The 27,528-nt window shown below is 49.5% G+C and overlaps 1 protein-coding gene across 1 annotated transcript in view; it reads left to right on the top strand.

Annotated features, from left to right (window-relative positions):
• The first annotated feature begins 209 nt into the window (after nt 1–209).
• LOC144953516 (uncharacterized) overlaps nt 210–27,528 on the top strand; it is a 56,489-nt gene continuing 29,170 nt past the window's right edge. Inside the window, exons 1-4 of the mRNA XM_078884059.1 lie at nt 210–237; nt 1,703–1,886; nt 11,251–11,294; nt 24,096–24,187. Coding sequence (XP_078740185.1) covers nt 210–237; nt 1,703–1,886; nt 11,251–11,294; nt 24,096–24,187 — 348 coding nt within the window. The remainder of the gene's footprint in view (nt 238–1,702; nt 1,887–11,250; nt 11,295–24,095; nt 24,188–27,528) is intronic.

Consider the following 27,528-nt stretch of genomic DNA (forward strand, 5'->3'; position numbering starts at 1 on the left):
TGTCTTTGTATGTGTGTGTATGTACGTGTATGTGTGTATGTATGTGTGTATGTTTATGTGCGTATGTTTATGTGTATATGTATGTGTATGTATGTGTGTATGTGTTATCTATGTGTGTGTATGTGTGTTTGTGTGTGTGCGACAGGGATGTCCTCTGGCTCCCACATATTTTAACATATTTTTCAACCACGTAGTACATGAAGCCTTCGATGGCTGTGCCAGAGGAATTTCAATCTGGTACAGATACAACGGGAGGCTGATCAATTCCCGGGTACGGTCAAGGGATGGCTCCCTATTGGTTAACCACAATATGTATGCCGATGATCTGGTAATTGCTACTCACTCAGAGGATGAGTTAGAGGTGCTGCTGCTGAACCTGGAACTTGCCACTAAGAGATGGGGCCTTACCATCAGCCCCACCAAAACTAAGCACCTGCAGGGTATTTTGAAACCATCAACTCCTATTTTTCATATGGGGCAGTTGTTTAGAGGGTGGAGAGTTTCCCATACCTGGGCAGTGTGCTCATGACCGGCTCCGGTTTGACAGCAGAGGTCTCACTCCGAATCAGTCGAGCGGCATTATCTTTTCATCAGTTGTGTAACGCTGTGTGGAAGCTACCTGGTCTGTCACTCCGCACGAAGCTTCAAGTCTTCTCGGCCATGGTCATTCCCTTCCTTCTCTACGCTTGCGAAACATGGACCCCCCTAATTGAACATCTTCACCAGTTATAAACATTAAGGCTGGCCTGTCTAAGATCCATCCTGGGTTTAACCAGGCTGGATTGTGTGAGGAGCTCACAAATCCTTGAAAGATCTGGACAAAGTCCCATCGGTGAGCTCCTCCGGCAGGCAAGGCTGCGTTGGCTGGGTCATGTGTCCCGCATGTCCAGCCACCGCATGCCTAAACAGCTTTTGTTTGGCCTGATCAAGATGGCAAACCGGGCGCGGCTCAGGTTAAAGAAGAGATAGAGTGATGTGGTACAGGAGGATGTGGAGCTGAGTGGACTTGCCGATCACTGGTACCAGCGGTGTCAAGATCGGCCTCTGTGGAGGAGGCTCGTGAAGGACGCTCTACTGGGCAGTTGGAGGCAGTCGCCCTCCATCAACAATGGAGGCCAGAGGAGCGACGCTCACAACAACGAGCGGAGCACCGGGTGGCTAAATCACAGCAAGTTGGCACAGTAGGGGTCACAGGTGGTGCATCAGCCAGTCGTCTCGGTCATCTCAGTCAGTCAACCCCGTGACCTGCTGGCGGGCGTTCGACACTTCAGGTGGCCTCAACGTGCACATAACCTGGCACAAGCGTCGTGGTGACGTCACCGCCACGTAGTGGCGAATGTCGGTTGTTGTTGTTGCTGTGTGTATGTGTGTGTATGTGTGTTTGTGTATCTGTGTGTGTATATGTGAGTCTCTTTATCCTGTCTCTCTCGCCGTGTCTCTATCTTCCTGTCTCTCTCTTCCCTGAATCTCTATCCCTGTCTCTCTCCCCTGTCTTGCTCCCCCCTCTAGCTTGTCATCTCTCTTTATGTCACACTCGCCTCCGTCTCTCTCTCTCTCCACTGTCACACTCTCCCCTGTCTCTCTCTCCCCTCTGACTCTCTCTCCACTTGCTTTCTGGCTCCCGATGGCTCTTTCTTCCCTCAGACTCTTTCTCACCCATGGCTATCTGGCTCCCAATGTTTCTCTCTCTCTCACCCCGCAGTGTGCCAGGAGGTTGTGTGGGAGGCTCACCGAGTCTTCTTGGAGCGCCCTCCTACGCGCTCCGACTTCCAGCAGCTGATGGCTCGCTGCCAGTCTGGAGAGGCGTCGCCCTTCGCCATCGGAGAGGAGTTGAGCCGCTCGGATGAACACCGCAGACTCGTCGTCAAGGTGGGTGGGCCGCGTGGGTGGGTGGTTGTGTGGGTGGGTGGGTGATTGGGTGAGTGACTGGGTGGGTGGATGAGTGAGTGGGTGGGTGAGTGAGTTGGTGAGTGAGTGGGTGGGTGAGTGAGTGAATGGGTGGGTGGGTGAGTGGGTCGGTGGGTGAGTGAGTGAGTGAATGGGTGAGTGGCTGAGTGAGTGTGTGGGTGAGTGGGTGGGAGTGCGAGTGAGTCAGTGGGTGGGTGGGTGTGGGTGAGTGAGTGAGTGGGTGGGTGGGTGGGTGAATGAGTGAGTTGGTAGGTGGGTGAGTGGGTGAATGGGTGGATGGGTGAGTGAGTGGGTGAGTGTAGGTAAGTGAGTGTGTGGTGGACTATGTAGGTATACCCCTTTAATTTAACATCTACGCCGGCTACAAACATTTAGGCTGGCCTGCCTACGATCGATCCTGGGTTTAACCAGGCTGGATTGAGTTGGAGCTAACAAATCCTTGAAAGATCTGGGCAAAGTCCCATCGGTGAGCTCCTCCGGCAATCAAGGCTGCATTGGCTGGGTCACGTAGCCCGCATGCCCAACTAGCTTCTGTTTGGCCACATAGAGGGGGACTAAACGGGTCAACACGTGGGCTGGAGAAGAGATGGAGCTGAGTGGACTTGCCGACGACCGGAACCAGTGGTGTCAAGATCGGCCTCTACAAACGGAGGGCCAGGCGGTTAAAATGCAGCAAGCTGACACGGTAGGTGGTACAGCAGCTGGTGGTGCATCTCCTGGTCATTTCGGTCGGCCAACCCATGGCACCTGGTTCTGCCCCGAGACCTGTTCAGCACCCGGCCTTGCACAGACGCCGTGGTGACGTCAGCTTCACTTATTGGCGAATGGTGGGAATGGGGCCATCCATTTAGTATGTACGCAAAAATCTGTCAACTTGATCCCTCCCTTCCTCCCTGTACGCACGCGTACTTTTAACACCCCCCCCACTTGCGTACGCACGCTTCACGCACCCCGCCCCCCCCGAATCATATAGAACGGCCGATATTTAATCCACTCAGAAACGATCGATCCAGGATTAATAATATTAACGTGTTTAAGCAAACATAGTCCATTGCCGGACTATCTAACTAATTTGAAGGCCAATGTAGACAAATTATTATCCAGGCTTCAACCCCCCCCCCTCATTTCCTATACGTAGGTACATTGTCAGTCGACCCCCCATACGCAAGCGTACACATTTGGGTTAACCCCCGCTCTATGCGTATGTACTAAATGGATGACCCCAATTGGTATTGGGCTTGTGAGTGGGTGTGTGGGTCAGTTGGTGGATGTGGTGGGTGGATGGGTGTGTGGGTGTGTAAGTGGGTGGGTGTGTGGGTGGGTGAGTGAGTGGATTTGTGAGTGGGTGAGTGATTGAGTGAGTATGTAAGTGGGTGGGTGAGTGAGAGTGGGTGTGTGGGAGGGTGGTTGGGTGAGTGAGTGAGTGAGTGATTGGGTGTGTGGGTGTGTAAGTGGGTGGGTGGGTGAGTGAGTGGGTTTGTGAGTGAGTGGGTTTGTGAGTGAGTGGGTGAGTGGGTGAGTGCGTGAGTGTGTAAGTGGGTGGGTGAGTGAGAGTGGGTGTGTGGGTGGTGGTTGGGTGGGTGGGTGAGTGATTGGGTGTGTGGGTGTGTACGTGGGTGGGTGTGTGAGTGGGTGGGTGGGCGAGTGAGTGGGTTTGTGAGTGAGTGGGTGAGTGAGTGTGTAAGTGGGTGGGTGAGTGAGAGTGGGTGTGTGGGTGGGTAGTTTGGTGAGTGATTGGGTGTGTGCGTATGTACGTGGGTGGGTGTGTGAGTGGGTGCGTGGGTGAGTGAGTGGGTTTTTGAGTGATTGAGTGAGTGTGTACGTGGGTGGGTGAGTGAGAGTGGGTGTGTGGGAGGGTGGTTGGGTGAGTGAGTGAGTGATTGGGTGTGTGGGTGTGTAAGTGGGTGGGTGAGTGAGTGGGTTTGTGAGTGAGTGGGTTTGTGAGTGAGTGGGTGAGTGCGTGAGTGTGTAAGTGGGTGGGTGAGTGAGAGTGGGTGTGTGGGTGGTGGTTGGGTGGGTGGGTGAGTGATTGGGTGTGTACTTGGGTGGGTGTGTGAGTGGGTGCGTGGGTGAGTGAGTGGGTTTGTGAGTGATTGAGTGAGTGTGTACGTGGGTGGGTGAGTGAGAGTGGGTGTGTGGGTGGGTGGGTGGTTTGGTGAGTGATTGGGTGTGTGCGTATGTACGTGGGTGGGTGTGTGAGTGGGTGCGTGGGTGAGTGAGTGGGTTTGTGAGTGATTCAGTGAGTGTGTACGTGGGTGGGTGAGTGAGAGTGGGTGTGTGGGTGGGTGGGTGGTTGGGTGAGTGAGTAATTGGGTGTAAGTGGGTGGGTGAGTAAGAGTGGGTGTGTGGGTGGGTGGTTGGGTGAGTGAGTGATTGGGTGTGTGGGTGTGTAAGTGGGTGGGTGTGTACGTTGGTGGGTGTGTGAGTGAGTGGGTTTGTGCGTGAGTGGGTGAGTGATTGAGTGTGTACGTGGGTGGTTGAGTGAGAGTGGGTGTGTGGGTGGGTGGTTGGGTGAGTGAGTGGGTTTGTGAGCGAGTGGGTGAGTGATTGAGTAGGTGAGTGATTGAGTGGGTGAGTGATTGAGTGGGTGTGTGAGTAGGTGGGTGTGTAAGTAGGTGGGTGAGTGGGTGGGTGGTTGGATGAGTGAGTGGTTGGGTGTGTGGGTGTATGAGTGGGTGGGTGTGTGAGTGGGTGGGTGTGTGGGTGTATTTGTGGGTGGGTGTGTAAATAGGTGGGTGTGTAAGTGGGTGGGTGTGCGGTTGGGTGAGAGAGTGGTTGGGTGTGTGGGTGTGTGGCTGGGAGGGAAAGGTTGGCTGGGAGATGTTAACTTCCTCGCCCGGTATACAGGAGGTAGCTAACATCTCACCGCCGAGTGTCACCACTGCCACCAACCCTTTCAAACCAAATGAATGCGTGCGCCGCTGAGTGAGTGAGTGACATCTCTGATGGCGGTTTCTTGATGTCCGTGCGTGTTCGCCCGGTCTCCCTGCTTTCTCCTCCCTACCCCCCCCCCCCCCACAGAGAATCGAAGGGGAAGATACATCGGACTCGAGGTAACCGATCAACGTACATGCGTGGCTCGAGTGAATGGGGTGAGCGAGAGACGGACAGAGTGAGCGAGAGACAGAGGGAGTGAGTGATTGGGTGAGAGACATACTTTTGACTTTTAAACAACTTTTATTGCCGCCAGCAGCAAAAGCACTGGAGGCGATTTCAATATGAAATACAGTCACCAGCAAACAAAAGAAAACAAACGCTACAAATCGACGCGCTGTGGCGCTGAAAGCACCGCGCACAATACAAAAGAAAAGTCACGTGGTTGTGGTGTCATCGCGCACACCAGGGTGACGAGCGAGCGCTTCAGAAGGTGAACATGAGGGTGCTGTCCACGCTGGTGCAGAGGGCCTTTCCGGCTCCCCAGCGTTCGAAGAAGACGTGCACATCACCAACATGTGTGTGGTATGTGTGCTCCAGCCGGAGCCGCGCCTTAAGCAGGCCTCTGAACACTGGAAGCAGAGACCAGCCGTCAGTGTCACTTTCCAGTATCTTTTTTCTCGTTCTGTACACCGCCATCTTCGCTTGCGCGCAGGCGAAGTTGGCGAGGTTATGGCGCTTGTTAGCCAGGTAAGGCACCCCGTATACGAATCTGCTGTTGTAGAAGGGTACCCCCAGTTTCCTGAAGATGTCCCCCAAAAGGCGGAACATTGGTTTGAGCCGCTGGCAGTGTAAGTACTGGTGGGGCAGATCCTCCCTGGCACTCCAGGTAATGCACAAGTCTGTCACCCCTGGCGCGATTCGGCTGAGCCAGAGACAGAGAGATACAGAGAGATGGATCGACGAGCGAGCGTTCACGAGTCAAGTTTTTTTTGCCTCCACGACACCGGCCGCCGAACGGCAACGTCTTTGGGAGATCCACGCGTCCCACCGGATTTCTGACGACACATTCAAGGGGGGGGGGGGGTGAGGTATGTTGGGCAGCATCAATCCCGTCGCTGTTAAACCCTACAGGTTTACCCGTATTGGGTAGGCACTGATAAGGGTCTCTGTGAGTGTGTCTCTCTCTATCTATATCCCTCCATCTTTCTCCAACTCTGTCTATCACTATCTCTCTTTCCCTGTGTCTCTCTCTTTCTCTCTCCATACCTGTAACCCATACGGTTTACTCCGTATTAGATAGCCACCGATAAGGTATCTCTCTATCTCTCTAAATCTGTCTCTCTCTATCTCCCTAATCTTTCTCTGTCTCTCTATCTTTCCAGCACTCTTTATCTCTCTCCCTGTCTCTCTCTGTCTCTCTCCATACCGGGTCAACTAATACGTTTTACCCCTTGTACGGAGTTTCCAGGTCCATAGGGCGGACAGCCGTTTCAGTACGGACACAAAACTAGTATTGTCTATTTATGCGTATTTCTCGCTTGTGATGGGACTTTGTAGGATGAACGTTGAGATGTATAAGGGACACGGGGTGACCAATGGGGTCTGAGTTGGTCTGTAATAAGGTAGGGCTCTGATAAGTTGGTTGACAGGTATGGGAGTGGGTGAGTGGGTGGGTAAGTGAGTGAGGGAATGAGCGGGTGAGTGAGCCATGAGCGAGCGAGTCGGTAAGTGAGTGAGTGGGTGAGTGAGTGGGTGGGTGAGAGAGTGAATGGACGGGTGAGCGAGCTAGTGAGTGGCTGAATGAGTGGGTGAGTGATTGGCTGGGTGGGTGAGTGAGTGAGTGAGTGATTGGATGGGTGCGTGGGTGAGTGAGCGAGTGAGTGAGTGGGTGAGTGATTGGATGGGTGGGTGAGTGAGTCAGTGGATGAGTGTGTGGGTATTCGCAATATAACTCCAATTGTTTTGTTCACACGTAGGTTTTCGCGACCTGGCTGTCCGCCTGACAATAACGGTTTTAATTACTGCTGAAACGTCATAAATATTGTGGGTTTGATTTCCAACACGCCGGTGTGTGCTGTGCGAGTAAGGAATGTTCTGTTTACGTGACACTAAACCTTACTGGTCGCGGGTTTACCAACACAATTTTTTACTTATGCAATCTAACCGCAAAAAAAAAAAACTATATTACCGAATTGTTTTGTAATCACTTTGTACTCCTTTTCGTATTTACTCGATGTAAGGCCCAAACATTATATATTGTTGGTTTAAGTGTATAATTATTTGATGGAAAAAGCCTACGTGCTTAAAACAAAAAAACGCGATGGTGGATTGATTATTATTATTGTTAAATCTTGATTTAAAGCTTTCGTGACTGCAGGAATTCAAACGTCTTCAGGTGAGCTCTCACCTGTGTTTCGATCGAAACGTCGTGATCTATTATTTTTTATCTACGTGACTTTACCGAAAGACCCAAAGGGTATCATTATTGTTATTATTGGAAAGAGAACTTCACGTAAATATGTGAACCCATTCTGCGCAAACATTGAATGCCACGAAGGCTATGAGATGTTAGTCACCTCGCCTGGTATACAGGAGGTCGTGGATTCGATCCCGGAACCTGATGTCCACTGTGGCTACATGTTAGCTACCTTGCCTGGTATACAGGAGGTCGTGAGTTCGATCCGGACCATGGCACCACGGTTTCTAGATGTTAGTTACCTCGTTTAGTGTACAGGAGGTCGTGGGTTCGATCCTGGACCCTGACTCCTACGCTGGAAAGGAGATAGTAGCTACCTTGCCTGATATACTGGAGTACGTGGATTCAATCCCGACCCTTACGTCTGCAGTACAATTGGAGTCTGCGTGACTGTCTGTCTCCTCGGTTCACATTAATTTTCTCCAGGTCCTCGGATTTCCCCCTCCACATTTATAATCAACCTCGTGCGTTTAGGGTTCTCTATGAGTATGGGTCTCTATGGGTCTCTACGCGTGTCAGTGGGTCTATGTAGTTCGCTATGGGTATGTCACTCTGTTGGTGTCTATGAGTGTCAGTGGATCTATGTGGGTCGTTGTGGGTCGCAATCGGTGTCTGTGGGTCTCTGGGTCTCTGTGGGTTTTCGATGGGTGTATGTGGATCTATTGGGGTATGTCTGGATTTCTATGGGTGTCTGGGAATCTCTGTGGGCCTCTGTGGGTCTCTCTGGGTGTCAGTGGATCTATTTGGGTCTTTGTGGGTCTATCTGGGTGTCAGTGGATCTATTTGGGTCTTTGTGGGTCGAAATCGGTGTCTGCGGGTCTATGGGGCTCTGTGGGTTCTCTATGCGTGTCAGTGGATCTAGTTGGGTTGTTGTAGGTTTCTACGCATCTCTGCGAGTCTGTAGACAGGTGCGTTAAGAGTATCTGGCTGCGACAACGAATTTCCACATGATGATGACAATGATGATATCAGCCACTTGGTTGGTCTGGTATCATGTTGTGACCGCCAGGTCCGCTTACTCAAAAATAGTTACACAGCTCAGTGAGGCCTTACACCTGGTCACATGAAATTTAGTTTTAGTAGGGGTCTCTCTGGGTCTTTGTCGGCCTCTATGAGTATGGATCTCTGTGCGTCTCTATGGGTGTCTGCAGTGCCGGATTAAGCTAGTGCGGGGCCTGTAGCATATGTTTCAAGGGGCCCTAAATAATAATAAAAAAACATAAATTGTAAAACACGTGAATTTTTTACTTGCATCGTAAAGTAATTGTATTTTTTCATTTTCTATACGGCCAGATAATACAACAAATCGCTAACCTTACACAAATTCGTTCATATAAGTTGAAGTCCAGTATAGTACGATAGTAATATAGCAAATGCAGAATCACTGAACCGGAATTGATAGCTTGAAAGCATTTTGCGTGGGGCCCTTGCAAGTGCGGGGCCCATAGCTACGCATGTAGCTACTTTTGCTACTAGGATAATCCAGCACTGGGTGTCTGTGGATCTTTATACTCTCAGGTTTTTTCGGTAAAGTCACGTAGGTAAAACATTAAAATTAATAAAAGTAAAATAAAATAAAAATCACGACGTTTCGGAGGCAACACAAGCTTCCGTCTTCAGGTGGAACCGTCACAGCCACGACAGCTGTATCAAGTAAATGAGAGATTGCAGGAGCTACCACTCCGTTTATATAATGGTTGGAGAGAGGGGGGGGGGACTGGGCAAGTACAGCACACTTTTTATTCATATGGTAAGGTGAGGCTTAAGAGGGTGAGCCTTTGTTATGGAGAGGTACGGTTTGTGACTCAACCTGTGAAAACAACTGAAACTTGGTAAACCTGTAGTAGTTGTCTGTCAAATAAGATTGGCCAAATAAGTGTAGTTCAAATCTAGAATTAGTCTGTGGATCTATTTTTTCTCTGGGTCTCGGTGAGTCTCTGTCGTTCTATATGGGTCTCTTTGGGTACCTGTGAGTCTGTAGAAAGATGACTGCTACCATAAATGCCTACACAGTGATGATGATAGAGTCACTTGGTTAAGCTCCTGTGATCTGTCATGGCCAGGTCCCTTCTGAACAAATAGCTGCTCAGCTCAATGGTGCCATACCTGGTAAAATAAGAATAAAAACTAGTTTAGTTTCATAATGGTTCTCTATGAGTACGGATCTGTGTGGATCTCTATGGGTGTCTGTAAAATCTATGTGGGTCTCTGTGGGTCTCTGTAAGTTTATGTGGGTCTCTGTGAGTCTCTGTGGGTCTCTATGGGTCTCTATGAGTCTCTGTGGGTCTCTGTGAGTCGCTATGGGTACATGTGGGTCTCTGTGGGTATATGTGGGTCTCTGTGAGTTGCTGTGGGTTTCTGTGAGTCTCTGTGGGTCTCTATGGGTCTCCGTAGAAACACGCGTTCAGAGTATTTGGCTGATGCTATAATGACCATGTGATGATGATGATGACATCAGCCACTTGGTTGACCTGCTATCATTTACGATGGCCAGGTCCGCCCAACAAGATGTACAAAGTTGCTCGGTGGTGAATGAGTTATTTGGCCTTTGGACGGAAATGGAAAATCTGCGTGCGAACAAGATCGTGAGATTCCAAACGTAGACGTCCACTGTATCAACAGCGATGTGTAAGTAGTGACTTAAAACTTTCGTGACTGCAGGAATTATTATTCTTGGTTCTTTATGGTAAAGTCACGTAGGTAGAAAAAATATCAAAGTCAATATATTAAAACTACGACGTTTCGATCACAACACAAGTGATCGTTGTTATCGAAACTTCTTAGTTTTAATTTATTTACTTTTATTATTTTTCTACCTACGTAACTTTACCGAAAGAACCAAGAATATAGTGAACATCGGCACTCGGGAGAGACAAAGGCGGCCAGGCGGGTGTGGTGCTGGCCACCTCCCCATTCTGTTGTGCACCTTGCCCCTACAGTATGTCAGAGGCTACCCGGGAGATTTTTGTCTTTGTTTGAGTGTGTAGATGTGTGAGCGGGTGAGTAGGTGAGAGAGTGGGTGGATGAGTAAGTGGGTGAATGAGTGTTTGGGTGACTGAGTGAGTGTTTGAGTGAGTGAGTTCTTGGGTGACTACGTGGGTGAGTGGGTGAGTGTGTGGGTGAGCGTGTGAGTGGGTGAGGGGAGTGGTTGACTTCGTGAGTGGGTGAGTGAGTGAGTGAGTGCGTGAGTGAAGGTCTGGGGAGACAAAGGCCGAACGTGGTGCTAGCCACCCACTCCCCTCTCTATTTGCCAACAGTGACGGTATCCTTCATATGCGCCGCTGCTGCTTCTCGCTAACTGCACTTGTTGCTCCTACAGTCCGCCAGAGGCTACCCTGGGGGATCTTTGTCTCGGGAGGTTTTCACGAAGGAACGACAACGCCGACCGAATACAAATAAAAGCGTGTAAAAATACTTTTTGTTAAACACGCTTTAATGCAATGTACCGTACGAGTAATGGCAGGACTCCAGGAAGTGGCCCAGAGGCTTGCCACAACGTAAGGGTCTGTGGTGATTTACAGCCAACGTCAGTTGAGCGTGGACAATTAGACTCAAGCCGAAACATAACATTTTAAAAAGATTATTTAAAAATATATATTTTATTTTTAATGATAGAATATAGTATTGTCATCAGTATGACATATGTATACCAAGTTTGCAGTCGATACGACATTGGGAAGAGGGTTAAAATGTAGTTACAAGATTTGAGGATACGTCAACTACAGAGTGAGTTAATAAAAAGCGTGTAAAAGAATGTTTTAAAATATATTTTTTATGATAGAATATACTGTAGTATTGTCATCAGTATGACATAAGTATACCAAGTTTGCAGTCAATACCACATTGGGATGTGGGTTAAAATTTAGTTACAATATTTGAGAATACAACAACAGACAGAGATAAATAAAAGCGTGTAATAATAAAAATGTTACGACTTGACAAACGAACGAACAAAGAGTCACCCAATCTCTGTCTTCTCGCCCCCACAGCAACCCAATGGCGGAGGCAGATCCGGCCATCTCGGCGATTCCAGGTGAGGAGTTTTAGACATTTGAACCTCATGGCGGGGGGGGGGACCCCGGGGTCCCATAAGCCCCCGACTCTCGCGCAAACTTGGGTTGCAACGTATTTTTATGTCCATCGAAGGCGAATGATGCGGCGATCTGTTCTTCTCGACGAGCTCTACACGATTGCCCCGATCAAAGTTTCAAAGTTTTGTTTCTGACTACTGCAATTTAGGCAACGACGGGTGCTTGGTGAAGAATGAGAGGATTGATTTTTGGTGGGTCGCGGCGTTTATGTGCACGGTGGTGACTGAGTCACCAAAAAAACAATTAATTTATTACGATTTTGACTTTCGTTTATTCGGGACCCCGGGGTCCCGCCATAAGGTTAATTTGGCAGTCATCCTCAGTTCCTTTGAGCAGTGTCAAAGTATAAAACGACAATGCAAATTGGTTGTTTTCGATGCAACACGGGAGTTGCGTTCCAAGACTCCTCGCACGAGGCATAACTATTTGGTACTTATTTTGGCAGGTGTATCGTCATCATTGTCATCATCATCGTCTTCATTGTCATCATCATCGTCATCATTTTCATCATCATCAACATCGTCATCATCTTCGTCATCATCGTCATCGTCGTCATCATCATCATCACCATAACAACTAAACCATGTTTATTTTACCAGCTGTTAAGCCGCACTGAGCTACTGCGTAGCTCTTTGTTCAGACGCGACCTCCTGGCTATCGCAACTTGATAGCAGCTCGACCAAGTGGCTTATATCATCATCACAAGGGAATGTAGAGCAGAAGCCAAATACTCCAAATGCATAGAAATACACAGAGACCCATAGACATACATAGAGATCCATACTTGTAGAGAAGCATACTCATCGATACCCATATAGACCCACAGAAACCCAAAGGGAACAATAGAGACCCACACTCATGGACACTCACAGAGACCCACATAGATCCATACTCATAGAGACCTAAAATCGTAAAGAACCATACTCATAGAGACCCACAGAAACCCAAAGGGAACACTAGAGACCCACACGCATAGAGACTCACAGAGACCCACAGATATCCATACACATAGAGACCCATACAACAACTAAGCTGTGTTTATGTCACCAGGTAAGGCCCCACAGAGGAGCTATTTTTGCAGAAGCCACCTGGCACATCACAACTTGATAACAACTCCACTACGTGGCTGATATCAGCATCACATGGACACTCATAGCAGCAGCCAGACACTCTTAACGCCTGTTGTTGATTCAAAATTTGGAGGTGAAACCCGCAGGACCTGGAAGATACATCCACGCGACCACGGGGAGAGAAAGAAAGACACGCAAACTCCAAATGTACAGCATTTGCCAGTGTCAGGTTCGAAACCACGACCTCCTGTACACCAGACGTGGTAGTTAACATCTCCTAGCCACCGTGGGTGTCAGGATCGGGATCAAAATCACGACCTCCTGTATACCTGGCAAGGTAGTTCACATCTCCTGTCCACCGTTGTATCAGAGTCTGGATCGAACCGACGACTTCCTGTATACCTGGCAATTTAGTTAACATCTCCGAGCACACCATGGTGTCAGGGTTTGGATTAAAACCATGACCTCTTGCGTACCGGGCGAGGTAGTTAACATCTCCGAGCCATCGTGGAGCCCATACATATAAGCACAGTTTGATTGTTAGTCACAGGGACAAGCCGCGACATTGTGCAGTGTTGCCAAGATGTCATCGTGGCCAAAGGCGCTTATTCCACCATCGCACCTCGACAAAGCAATCCTGGCATCTGTCAGTTTAATGTTTGTTGCCCTTCCCCCCACACCTCCGATTAGCGCTGTTGGCTACGTACGGTGGTGCGAAAGAAGTCCAACATACACACACTACACTAAATACTACCATATGCAACACTATACAATACACTACTATACACTAAACTACTGTACACTACACTATACGCTGCACTGTACACTGCATTATACACCACACTATACGCTACACTATACGCTACACTATTCACTACACTATACACTACACGACTATCCACTACGCTATGCACTACACTACTATGCACTGCACTATACGCAGCACTATACACTACACTATACACTACACTATACACAACACTATACACTACTATACACTACACTATACACTACAATACACCACACTCCTGGAATACAGGGCGTCATTGGTTCGATTCAGACCCTGACGCCAGAGTTGGTAGGATATCTTAACTACTTCTCTTTGTGTAGAGTAGGTTGTGGGTTCGATTTTGACCCTGATGCCAAAGTGGCTAGGAGATTTTAACTACATCGCCTGGTATACAAGAGGTCTTGGGTTCAATATCGACCCTAATACCCAAGGTGACTAGGATATGTTAACTACCTCGCCTGGTATACAGGAGGTCATGGGCTCTGCTGTATATTTGAAGTTTGTGTGTCTCTTTATCTCCCCGTGGTGGTCGCTTGGATTTTTCTCCAGGTCCTGTTTTTCCCCCATCTACATTTAGATGCAACGTCTCACGTTTAGAGAATATTTAAATATCCACATGATGATGATATCAGCCACTTGTTGAAGCTGTTATCATTCGTGATGGCCAGAGGTCGCTTCTGAAAAAAAGCCTTACCTAGTAATTAAAAAAATATTTGTAGGGGTCTCGATCAGTATGGGCCTCTATGGGTCTATGTAGATATCTGCGAATATGAGTCTCTGTGGATCTCTAAGGGTGTCCGTGGATCTATTTGGGTCACTGGGTCTCTGTGGGTCTCTATGGGTCTCTGTGAGTCTGTAGAAAGATGCGTTTAAAGAATGTGTCTGCTGCATTAAATTCCCACATTATGATGATATCAGCCGCTCTGTTGAGCTGCTATCATTTGTAATAGCCAGGCCCCCAGGTCTGGAAAAAAGAAAAAAAAACAGCTACATAGCTCAGTTGGGAGGCCCTACCTGCTGAAACGAAAAAAGAAAAACAGTCTTTTAGTTCTAGCCTGTGTACGTACACAGGTGCAGCGAAATCTTGACCAGAGTTCGAGGGCTGAACGACTAATCGTTTTAAATCGAAATCGCAATTTGAATCAATGCTATTAGCAAATCGCAAAGGCTGCGATGTTTTACGATTTGAAAAGTCATATTACTTTATTGTTATAATTGTTTCATTTTTTATTATTATAACTTCTTTTTATTTAACTTAACAATTGTTCTATGTTTGGTTGTCCTATTTCAATGAAAACATTTTAATAAATACATGTTGGAAGCAATTCATATATTGTACGTTCTCATCCTTGCATTAGAATATATAGAGCAGTTCATATTTTGATGGTATCATGTGGTAATGCTCCATCACATGTTTTAAATATATTACAAAGTGAATATTGAACTGAAGCTTTACTTAAAAAATTGTAATCGCAAATCAAATCGTAATCGCAATATCTATCAGAAAAATCGCAATTTAATATTTTCCCCAAATCGTTCAACCCTACCGAGTGCATGTGGGTTCGTTTTGCACAGCGTGCCCGCTGAACATTGCAACATAATATGGAGAGTATCCATTTGAACTGCAGCTGCACAGCTCACTTGTAATTAAAAAAAAATATTTATTCATTATGATCAACGACACTCGTTCATGTATGTAACATGTGTGTGTACATATGTACATCGGACTTCTTTCGGTACCGTACGTAGCCAACGGTAGCAAATTGGAGGTGCAGGGGGGGGTGAAGGAGATATGTGAGTCTGTTGGTCTCCACGTGAGTCCGTGGGTCTCTGTGTGAGCCCATGGATCTCTGTACGAGTTTAAAATCCAACAGCGTGTGGTGCGGGACCCAGTTTGCATGTGTAGTGACACAGTGCCGAATGCTGTGCAGCAGCGGCAACTGCGATGGACAGTTAGCGCACACGCCGCCGTCGAGCCCATACAGGGCTGTGTGCCAGCAGGGCAGAAGAACTGGGGCAGGGGTCATGGAAGAAGTCATCGGGAAGCCCCCTGGAACCCGCTAGTGGCTAGGCGTGGCCAGGGCGGAGCCAGTCTCTGCAGAAGGAGAATAAAAGCAGCAGAGAGTGGGAGATCCGGGCTGCCGGTTCTGGGAGTGGACTCATCTCGCCGTTGTTGTCGTCTTCGCCGCCTTTGTCGCTGGCATCTTCACTTAATAATTGCATGGCCGGAGAGTTGTCGACTGTCTCAGTTGACGCCGTTGGCGTAATGCGGGTTAGGGTTGAGTCTAGACCGGGCTGTACGACATCAAGAAGGAACGAGGACAAACTTGTTGAACCTCAAGAGTCTTAATAAAGAAGGTGCCTTCTGAAACAACCTCGTCTCAGACTTGTGCTACAACTACACGTGAAAGATTTCCCTGGTTTTGTAGGACGAGTGTGATGCGGAGATGCAATTGGATGCAATTGGAGGGACGCGCACTGGGGATTTTACTCTTAACCGGGGAGGGTGGATGGGTAGGTAGGTGAGACAGCCTTGGTGCGCATTAAGACGCCCAATGGATTAGGCTAACCACGGGAGGAGATCTATAATTACATCGCCGATTAAAAGCCCACCATGGCGACACCACCACCACCAGCTGTTAAAGGGTCCAGGACAGCATGGCCTGCGTGACCTTCCGGATGCTTAAATCCTGCCATCGCTTGTGCAGATGTGTTCCAACCGCAGCTAAGGCGATCGGAACAATTGTTGAGTCTATGGTACAGTGTTGAGTCTATGGGGCAGTGCTAAGTCTATGGTGCAGTTTTGAGTCTAAGGGGCAGTGTTGAGTCTATGGTGCAGTGTTGAGTCTATGGTACAGTGTTCACTCTATGGGCAGTGTTGATTCTATGGTGCAGTGATGAGTCTATGGTACAGTGTTGAGTCTACAGTGCAGTGTTTAATCTTAAGTGAAGTGTTGAATCTATGGGCAGTGCTGAGTCTATGGTGCAGTTCTCAGTCTATGGGCATTGTTGAGTCTATGCGGAGAGGTGAGTTATAGATTAATCAAAATAACATTAAAAAGCATGATGATGATAATGTCTATCTAAAGCCTGACTCCCACCACCATCCAGCCCAGAATAATTTCCTAATCAAACACGACACCATACGGCCCGTTGCATCTCCGACCAGCATCACATAGCCAGTGAGCTGGAGCACGTACACCAAGCCCTCAGGATGAACGGATATTCTAAACGTACAATCCGCAAAGCTGTCTCCCCAGCCATGCGGAGACAGCCATCTTAGGATCCAACCAATACCATCACTTTACCATACATTGCAGGGGTTACCAAAAATATTTCCAAAATCTTAAACAAACACAAGATCCATGTTCGTTTCAAAACAGTACACTAAATCCGAGATTTGATCCCATCTGTAAAGGATGTGATTCCTGATATGCAATACCTGGGTGTCTATGTAGGGGTGTTAGAGAGAGCCCGTTATGCATGGCAGACAATGGTAAACAAACACAGTGGGCGGGGCTACGTGAGTGCACGGGCAGGTGCCCTCTACGACGTCCGCGCTTCGGACGTTACGATCCCCCGGGGCCCCACCCCTCAGGGAAGGGAGAGTATAAAAGGGGAATGTATCGGGGGGCTCGGGAGTGATGTTTAGCTAAAGAAGAGAAGGCGGAAGACGTCTTAGATAGAGCCCTGGACTCCCCCTGGTACGCCGTCCTTATCAGGACCGCGCAGGCTCGAGCCAGTGGCGTGGTACCAGAGCCAGAGCCAGTGCTGGTCTGGACTCTGGGTACCGGGCCCGACTGACCAGTGTCGGGCCAAGATAGCCTCCCCTAGCCCATTAGTGGAGGACTCAGAGGCAGGCTAGGGTTAGCCTAGAGGTGTGTCCTCAGATAGACGGGTGAGGGGGCCGATACCCCCTCTATTGTGTATGTCACAACGTTGGTGTTGAATAAACAAGTGTGCCTCCAACTCCGGTGTGAACGAGTCGTGAGCGTTACTACATCTGGCGTCAGAAGTGAAACAAAGTACGAACATGGATACACGCCGGACGACTCGAGTCGGAGTACCAGGGGCGGAGGACACCGCTGCAGTTGGAGAGCCCGACACGGCTGAAGATGCCATCGAGCAGCCGGGGCTGGGTGCATCCACGCCACAGCAGCTGGAGGAAGGGGAGCCGTCGACGGAGGGGCTGAGGCAGGCGCACGCGAAGCTGGCCGAGCTTCTGTACGCCGCAGCCGCCATGCTCGACAACATCACGCGGCTGGGGGCTGCGGGACCACCACGAGGCGACAGCAGCCAACGACCACAGCGCCTTCCCGCCATTTCAACGGAGCAACATTTTGAAACTCCCGCCATCGCCGCAGCTGCTGTTGAGGGCGTGGCCGCTCTAAGCATCGCGTCCAACGGCGGGAGTACAGTACCTGCCGCGTCACCACGGGTGCGACCGGCGATGCCATCGCTGCTTCGGGCCGACGCTGAGTCGAGTGAGGGAGACGAGGGAGCGCGATCGTCCTCTGCAGCCGCTGCCTTACATCAGCGACTGCCTCCGCTCAAGGAATTTGTGGGCGAGGAGGGCGACTGGGGCGGCTTCCAGCGGCGCTTCCTCGCTCACCAGGAGATGGCACAGTGGACAGACGCCGAGGCTCTCCGAGCACTGCCAGCACTCCTCGACAGCGACGCCCTCGCCACACTAACATCGGAAACGAAGGAGAGGCGTTCCACGCTGCGGAAGGCGATGCAGGTGCTGTCTGCTGTGTATGGGCCACCATCGGACTGTCGTCAACTCTTTTACGATCGCCAGCGGGGGACGAAGGAGTCGCCCCTGGCGTACCGTACAAGCCTCCTGGCGCTGGCAAAGGAAGCCTTTCCACGAATGGACGACGAGGGTGTCGACGCCATGGTGACAGAAAAGATACTTTTGCTGGCGGACGACTTAGACATCGTCATTGTCGCACAGGACGATGCAGAAATGTGCTCCCTCCAAGCGGCCCGTCTCCTCCACGCAAACCTGTCCTCTCAACGACGGAAGGCCAGCAAGGCGGCGAGCGGGCGCGCCGTCGCTGCGGCCACCCTCCCGGCGGAAGAGGTTTGCGCCATCAACCATCGACGGTAGCACGGAGCGGGAGTGCGGGAGGACCGGGCCGGTTCAAGCCGTCTACAACATCCATCGTCGCCACCAGCGCTTCCACGCAGCGCGGGACGACACCTCAACGGGACGCCGGCCCTCGTCACAAGCTTCACCATCATAATCCGGCGAGTCGCGGCACCCCTCATGTTTGGCCCACGCACACGCCCGTCACACACTCAAACACCGCAGCGAAGGGGGGGCCAATATCGCGTACCATGGCACCAACACGCACCGCTCTGGGTACTCACATTGAACCCAGCCAGTGGTCCGTGTTGGCCCATCGGGTTGTAGCCGCGTTGTCGGGGTCGTCGGCCGTTGTGGGTCACATCGATGGGGTTGAGGTGCGCATCCTGGTCGATACAGGAGCATCGGCGACCATTATTTCGGAGTTGATTTATAACATTCTCCCTGCCCAGAGCCGTCCTTTGATGCCTGTTAATGTGCCATTCTTTGCTGATAACGGGGGTTCACTTGGCATCATCGGACAAATTCGAGCTCAAATTTGTGTCGGGGATATTAAATTATCTGGGCCGATTTTTGTTTCCTCCTCGCTGGCGGTTCCGTGCCTGCCGGGGACGGACTTCCTGGCCAAAATGCCGATTAGGATATTAATCGACCAGGGATGCATTGAGCTCCCATCGGGCCGATGCATGGCGTTTCTGCCATCCCCCGCTACGAGCCGGACGGCGTTCGCGACGGTGCCGGCGTTCGTAGATAGAACGGTGCGCGTTCCTCCGGGGGCGCAAATGTTAATTCCTTTGAGACTTCGGCGGCCCTTCGCTAAGGGCATTGGGGCTCAAGGGGTTCTGCTGGGACCGTCTAGGGCCGGGGTCAGTGGACCTAATTTACTCCCGGCCCAGACCATAGTGAGAGGGGAAGGAGAACCCTTCATCGCGGTCCTCAATGTGGGCTCGCAGACGGTGGTGGTCCCACAGGGGACCGTGCTTGCTCACGCAACGCCGGTGCCCTGTGAGGAACCCGTCGCGAGTCATGTCGGCGCTGCCCCTGCACCGCGACCACATTCAGACAGCGATGAAGGGTGGCTCGAGGCGCTTTGCGCGGGATCGACGGACCTGTCAAATTTAGAGCGCCAACGTCTTAAGACACTACTGAGGGAATTTTCCGACGTTTTCAGTCGGGATAAATACGATTTGGGCTGCACTCATCTGCTGCGTCACCATATTGATACGGGTGACAGCGCGCCAATACGCCAAAATCCTTTTCGGTTGAGTCCCGCCGAAAAAGACCATGTCAAATCGGCTGTTGATGACATGCTAGCCGCCGACATCATTTCTCCCTCCAACAGCCCTTGGGGAGCGCCGATCGTCCTGGTTAAGAAGCAGGACGGTTCGTTGCGGTTTTGCGTTGACTTTCGGCGCCTTAATAAAATTACGGTTGCCGACGCATACCCGCTCCCACGGATGGACGAATCGCTGGACGCCTTGGCGGGAGCGCGATTCTTCTCCACATTGGACTTACTTTCGGGATTCTGGCAGCTTCCTCTGGACGATGATTCAAAGCCTAAAACTGCTTTCCGTACTCCGCACGGCCTGTTTCAATTCAACCGGTTGCCGATGGGCTTACACTCAGCGCCGGCAACTTTCCAGCGGTTGATGGAATTGGTTTTGGCTGGATTGCAATGGGAGTCGTGCCTGATTTATTTGGATGACGTCATTGTCTTTGGCAAAACTTTTGAGGAACATCTCCAGAGGTTGCGGGCGGTTTTCCTAAAGATGCGGGCTGCTAATTTGAAATTTAAGCCCCAAAAATGCCATTTGTTACGCGAGTCGGTGCGTTATTTGGGGCACATCGTGGGGCGCTCAGGTATTTCTACCGATCCCGCCAAAACGCAGTGTGTAAGCTCCTGGCCGACTCCCACCTCAGTGGGAGAGGTTAGGAGTTTTATTGGGTTTGCGTCGTATTATAGACGCTTCGTCGCTAATTTTGCGACTATCGCCAAACCCCTACATGCTTTAACATTTAAAGGGGTTCGGTTCTGCTGGGGTCAGGAGGAGGAAGCTGCTTTTTGCTCCCTTCGGGATGCTTTGGTAAACGCTCCTCCCCTGATTTACCCTGATTTTTCAAAACCGTTCTTGCTCGACACCGATGCGAGCAACACGGGTATTGGGGGCGTGCTCTCCCAGGTGGTTGACGGCGTGGAACGTGTGGTTGCGTACGGCAGTCGGGTGTTGTCTCCAGCGGAGCAACGATATTGTGTCACCCGTAGGGAACTGTTGGCAATTGTCCATTTCATCCAACAGTATCGCCCATATCTGTACGGTCGGCATTTCACCGTCCGCACAGATCATGCGGCACTGCAGTACGCCCTGAGGGTTCAACAGCCATCGGGACAATTGTCCCGATGGTTGGAGGTCCTCCAGGATTACGATTTCCAAACCACATACCGTAAGGGCGTTCGCCACACCAACGCGGACGCTCTGTCATGCTTGCCAACCACCTCCGAGTGTTCATGCCTCCTGGGGTCTGGACGTTGCAGGCCTCCAGGGGACACATCGGTACCTGTCTTGGCGGCCGCCAACGACGACGATGCAGTGGTTCCTAATTCGATCGAACAACAGGGCAAAGATTCCCTGTTGGGGTTGCCCGTCATTGAATGGGGGCGCCTCCAGATGGAGGATGTCTCCCTCCTCGGGTGGCGACGTCACGTTGGCGGTGCGGCGGGGGGAAAAAGAGGTGGTTCCGACGCATGGGAAATGTGCCAAGGTCTGCTGATGCATTGGGACGGGAAGTCACGTCGACATCGGCTGGTGGTCCCTACTGGGTTGCGGGGTAGGGTGGTATGGGCCGCTCATGAGCGCCTCCTACACCTGGGGACCCAAAAGACTCTCGCCTTGTTGCAACTTGATTTTTATTGGCCTGGCATGACGAGGGATGTTGGGGATTTGTTGGGATCATGCCCTCAATGTGCACAACGCAAACCGCCGGCACGGGAGTCTAACCTGCCTTTGCAATCGATCAAAGTGTCCAGGATAAACGAGCTGGCCGCTCTGGACATTTTGGGACCATTCCCCGCCACCCCCAGGGGGAATAGATATTTGTTGACTGGTGTCGAGTATTTTACACGCTGGCCTATGGCCTGGCCTCTGGCCAACCAGTCGGCAGCAGCCATCGTGGAGGCCTTTGTTCAGAGTTATGTCCTGGACAAAGGTGCTCCGGAGAGGCTGCTGACCGACCAGGGCAGAAATTTTTCCGGTAAACTACTCAGACAAGTCTGCGATCTCCTGGGCACAAAGAAAATTCGGACCTCCCCATATCACCCACAAACTGACGGGATGGTCGAACGGTTGCATCGCACCATCTCGTCCATGTTATCACAACAAGTTTCGGACTCGCAAACGGATTGGGACCTACAAATTCAGGGGGTCTTGGCGGCGTACCGGATGGCACCCCATGCAGCTACGGGGTTTTCTCCCTTTTACCTCATGTACGGCCGAGAACCAGACCCGCCTGTTCGTGCCCAGTTGCGGATCCCCGTGCCGCAGGGAAAAACTAATCTGGCTGACCATGTTAAATTTAATCTGGACAAATTGACCGAGGCACGGGATGCTGCAATGCAAAACTCTGACCTCCGTCAGAAGGCGAATGAGCGCCTCAGATTGAGTCGAGCGCACATGCTGCAGTGGAAGCCGGGGGACAAGGCATGGTTGCACTGCCCCCAGGTGCCACTGGCAACCTCCTCTAAACTGGTGCGGCCGTGGCGGGGGCCGGTGGAAGTGGTGGAGGTGTTACGTCCGCAGTGCGTGCGCATCAAGTGGGGGAAGCGGCGATGGTTCGTGCACCCCTCTAGGTTAAAACCCTTTGCGGCGGTACACAATCCCACTTCACACGCGCGTGGCCAAACGTGTGGGGGGTCGGCCAACTCGCTGGGTCCGTCTCCGTCGCTCTCACCTAATGCCTTGCCGGCTGTGCCACCTTCAGGAGCATCAGGAGTGACGGGCTCACGCCCGATCACCCCTCCTGCGGATACCGAGGGTCACGCGGAGTCGGATGAATGCTCACCCCAAGACGGACATTCGCCACCTGATGGTCCGCCATGCGGGGTTACCCCGTGTGAGGGGCCCGCTGCAAGGACGCGCGCTAAAATGCGCAAACTGTTGTGAGGCCGGGAAAATGTGTACATAGCTGTTGTGTTTATTGGGTGTTGTGTGGGTGGTGTGTTCCCCGCTCCTCGGATGTACATATGTTGGGTTCACCGTGTGTTGTGTGTGCGTGGTGGGTTCCCTGCTGATTGTATATAGGCTGTTTTTTTACGGAATTCGTATTTATTCGGGGGGGGGGGGGGTGCGACGGGTTGTTTCTCATCTTGTTGTTGCGTTCTTGTTCTGGTTCCTGTTATTGTTCAAAAATAGTGAGGCACACGCGCGGTCAGGGGGTGAAGGCACCTTTATTGTCAAAATTTTTGTATGTTGGCAGCCGGGACGGCTGCATGCTATGCGGGGGGGAGTGATGTAGGGGTGTTAGAGAGAGCCCGTTATGCATGGCAGCCTATGGTAAACAAACACAGTGGGCGGGGCTACGTGAGTGCACGGGCAGGTGCCCTCTACGACGTCCGCGCTTCGGACGTTACGATCCCCCGGGGCCCCACCCCTCAGGGAAGGGAGAGTATAAAAGGGGAATGTATCGGGGGGCTCGGGAGTGATGTTTAGCTAAAGAAGAGAAGGCGGAAGACGTCTTAGATAGAGCCCTGGACTCCCCCTGGTACGCCGTCCTTATCAGGACCGCGCAGGCTCGAGCCAGGGCGTGGTACCAGAGCCAGAGCCAGTGCTGGTCTGGACTCTGGGTACCGGGCCCGACTGACCAGTGTCGGGCCAAGATAGCCTCCCCTAGCCCATTAGTGGAGGACTCAGAGGCAGGCTAGGGTTAGCCTAGAGGTGTATCCTCAGATAGACGGGTGAGGGGGCCGATACCCCCTCAATTGTGTATGTCACAACGTTGGTGTTGAATAAACAAGTGTGCCTCCAACTCCGGTGTGAACGAGTCGTGAGCGTTACTACATCTACAAACTGAGTTGTGGCTGCGTCAGCAGTTACATGGGGGAAACGAAACGACATGTCTCAGACTGCATTCGTGAACACAAGGCAGATCTGAAACACGGTAGGACCAATACCTCTGACGTTGCTGATCATTGTTTTAACACTGTGGGTTCACACCAAATTGACTTTTCCAAGATGAAGGTACTCCGCAAACCCACCGGCTATTATCAGAGATTTGATCATGAAGCCATCGAGATATATAAACATGGACACAACTTCAACCGAGAAGATGGGCACAAACTGAGCAATCATTGGAATTACGTTATTGACCAGATAAAGTCTTTATTGACTGTGATGTTTCCATCGTACCTGCCTATGTCAGCTGTTATTTCCGACTCTGTGTGTCTTTCTCTCTGTGTCTCTCTGTGTGCATCTCTCTCCGATCTCTACTCCAGTGACCAGGGTGCTGCCGGGGGGTCCACTTTCTGCCCCGCCTCCTCCCCCCCCCCACTTCTCTCTCCCCCCCGACTGCCGAGGCCTATATAACCTCGTGCCACGGCAGATCTCTCGCCTACTTCAGCAGTTTTTTTCTTGCTGTGGTTGTCCCAAATGATGATGGTTGCTTGTGTTGCGATCAAAACGTCGTGATCTATTGTTTTTTACCTACGTGACTTGACCGAAGTAATCAAAGAGTATGGATTCCTGCAGTAAAGAAAGCTTCAAATCAAGATTGATGATAATGAAGTTTTTTTCTTTTTCAGTTTTTTACCCTCCAGGATTACCTGCATATCTTCCCGAGGCAGAGGTCATGGGTCCTGGAGAGAACCTGGAGCTCAGCGATGACACAGCTGAGGCACGTATGCATGTGTGTATTGCATAGTGTAGTGTATCGTGTTGTGTATTATAGTGTAGTGTATAATAGTGTAGTGTATAGTCGCGAATTTTATAGTGTATATATTAGTGTAGTGTGTATATTAGTGTAGAGTGTAGTGTATAGTGCAGTGTACAGTAGTGTAGACTATAGTTTAGGGTATAGTAGTGTAATGTATAGTGTAGTGTACAGGTGTGTAGTGTAGAGTGTAATGTATAGTAGTGTAGTATATAGTAGTGTATAGTGCAGTGTATAGTAGTGTAATTTAAAGTGTAGTGTATAGTAGTGCAGTGTATAATACTGTAGTGTATAGTGCAGCATATCTTAGTGTAGTGTATAGTGTAGTGCATGGTAGTGTTCTGTATGGTAGGGTATAGTGTAATGTATAGTGTAGTGTATAGTAGTGTAGTGCACATTGTATTATAGTGTATAGTCTAGTAGTGTGATGTATATGTATGGTAGTTTAGTATATAGAAGTGTTGTGCATAGTGTGGTGTATAGTGTTGTGTATAGTGGTGTAGTGTATAGTAGTGTATATTGTAATGTAAATAGTGTAGTGTATAGTAGTGCAGTGTATAGTGTAGTATATGGTAGTGTAGTGTATACTAGTTTAGTGTATAGTAATGTAGTACATAGTGCAATTTATAGGAGCGTTTAATGGTGTACTTTATAGTAGCATAGTATAGTGTATAGTAGTGTTGTTTGTATAGTAGTGTAGTGTATAGTAGTATCGTGTATAGTAGTGTAATATATAGTAGTGTAGTGTAAAGTAGTGCGTAGTGTAGTGTACAATATAGTGTATAGTAGTATATTGCATATTCGCATAGTGTAGTGTATAGCAGTGAAGTGTGTATAGCAGTGTAGTGTATAATGTAGTGTATATAGTAGTATATAGAAGTGTATATAGTAGTGTATAGTAGTGTATATATTAGTGTATAGTTTAGCTTATAGTAGTGGAGTGTATATCAGTGTAGTATGCATAGCAGTGTCGTGTATAGTCTAGTGTATATAGTGGTGTATAGTGTAGTTTAAATGGTAGTGAGTGTATTGTAGTTTTGGGTGTATAGAAGTGTACTGTATATTGTGGTGTGTAGTGTAGTGTAAGTATAGTGTATTTCAAAGTGGTGTAGTGTATAGCCGTGTATAGTGTCCTGTATAGTAGTGTATAATGCAGTGTATATAATAGTGTAAAGTAGTGTAGTGTATAGTTGGAAAGATTAGAACCTCTCTTAACGACCAACCCTGTTAATGACGTATTGCTTAACGACGGGCCTCCATAGAGCCCTATGTGTAGTGTGTAGTGTATTGTATAGTACAGGGTGTTTGAAAAAGATGGACCCGATTTGAAATCGCTATATCTATGCAACCACGAACCGCCCATGAATGAAAATCTCACCACTTGAAAGGGCGGCGCATAGAGTTTCAAATTATTACCGTTAGACGCCTCTCCCAGCGCACAAACAGCCCCTCGCCTCAGTAATTCGCAATATGGTGACCCCGCAACACAAGGCGTTTTGCGTTCTGCAGTTCATCAAGACTGAATCCGTAATTGCGGTGCAGCGTGCATTTCAACAGTGTTTTGTCATTGATCCGCCAATGCCAAAGAGCATTCGTCGTTGGTACCGACAATTTGAGGAAACAGGTTGTTTATGTAAGGGGAAGAGCACAAGGCGACCACGCACCTAAGACGAAAACGTGAGGTAGAGGCGTTTGGGACGAATTCAACTATCGTCTCGATGTTGTCCGTACAGCAGGTGGAGGGCACATAGAGCATTTATAAAATGGTTAGTAAAACTTAATAAATCGATAAAACGTTTGTAATTTTTCGTGTAATTGTAACATGTTGCCATCGTGAAATATACTGTTTTGAAATTGGGTCTATCTTTTAAAACACCTTGTATAGTGTAGTGTATAGTGGTGTAGTTGTATAATGCAGTGTATAGTAGTGTAGTGTATAGTGTAGTGTATATTCACGTAGTGCTTCCATAGAGCCCAATGTGTTTGCTTAATGAACATTTCCCCGTTATGTATGCATTTATTAATCGTGTTTTCTTTTTAATATTATGTGTTTATAATGTTGTTGGTATCTGTATGTATTGATATTCATTGTTTAAATATTATAAAGTATGTTCTTTGGGTGAAACGGGGATAACTTTCGATACAATCGGAACGAATTAAGCTTTTAACGTCTATTTCCTACTCTGCCTTAACGACCAAATCACTTCAGGACCGGCTTAGTGGAACCAATAACCGTGGTTAAGAGTTCAGTTCAGGTAATTTATTAGGTATAGCCCTGTGAGCCATTTGGCTCTTGAATCGGGTGCAACCGCAGAGGAGGTTCTCCCGTCTATATATATCTGTTCAATGCCATGCTGATGATGCTTTGATATTTGCATTGCATTTGTTCTGATCGCCTTTTGGCGTTATTCTGAGGTCTAACACCGATGGTGAGACCACGCCATTAAGGCAGCTCCTGTTGCTCTGGTGTAGGCAAATCAGTTCCAAGGGCAATAGATTATTATTATTGGAGCATGTTTGTTAGTATTTTCTACCACGAGCAGCCATGTGTGGTTAATGCACACTTGGTGATCGGTTTCTCTTCAATGTTTGTACAATGTTATCTACCTTTACTGGTATGTAGGAGGTCGTGGGTTCGAATCCGACCCTGACACCAAAGTGTGATAGGAGATGTTAACTACCTTGCCTGGTATACAGGAGGTCGTGGTTTCGAACCCGACACTGGCAAATGCTGTACATTTGGAGTTTGCGTGTCTTTCTTTCTCTCCCCGTGGTCACGTGAATTTATCTTCCGGGTCCTCCGGTTTTCCCTCCAAATTTCGAATCCACAACAGGCGTTTAGAGTGTCTGGATGTTGCTACGAGTGTCCACGTGATGCTGACATGAGCCAGGTGATGGTGCTGCTATTACGTTGTGATGTGCCAGGTGTCTTCTGCAAAAATAGCTGCTCAGTGGAGCCTTACCTGATGCCACGGTGCACTCGCGGATGTTAATTACCTTACCCGGTATACAGGAGGTGGTGGGTTCGATCCTGACCCTGACCCCAACGTCTCTCTCTCTCCCTGGTTGTCACTGTGTGGATTTTTCTCCCCCTCGTCATTGAGAATCAACGTCACAATGCATCTATACAAGTATTTGGTTGCCGCGTAACATTTCCACGTGACGATGACGGCAATAATTAGGATGATGAAACTTCGTTGAGCTGTGACTCATTTGTGATGGCCCAGGTTGGCCTCTGAAAAAGGGCTACAGGGCAGCTCAGTGGTGGCCTTACACCTGGCGAGGTATATCTGTCTTTGCTGCGT

The sequence above is a fragment of the Lampetra fluviatilis genome, chromosome 77 (assembly GCF_964198595.1).
Source record: "Lampetra fluviatilis chromosome 77, kcLamFluv1.1, whole genome shotgun sequence".
Lineage (NCBI taxonomy): Eukaryota > Metazoa > Chordata > Hyperoartia > Petromyzontiformes > Petromyzontidae > Lampetra > Lampetra fluviatilis.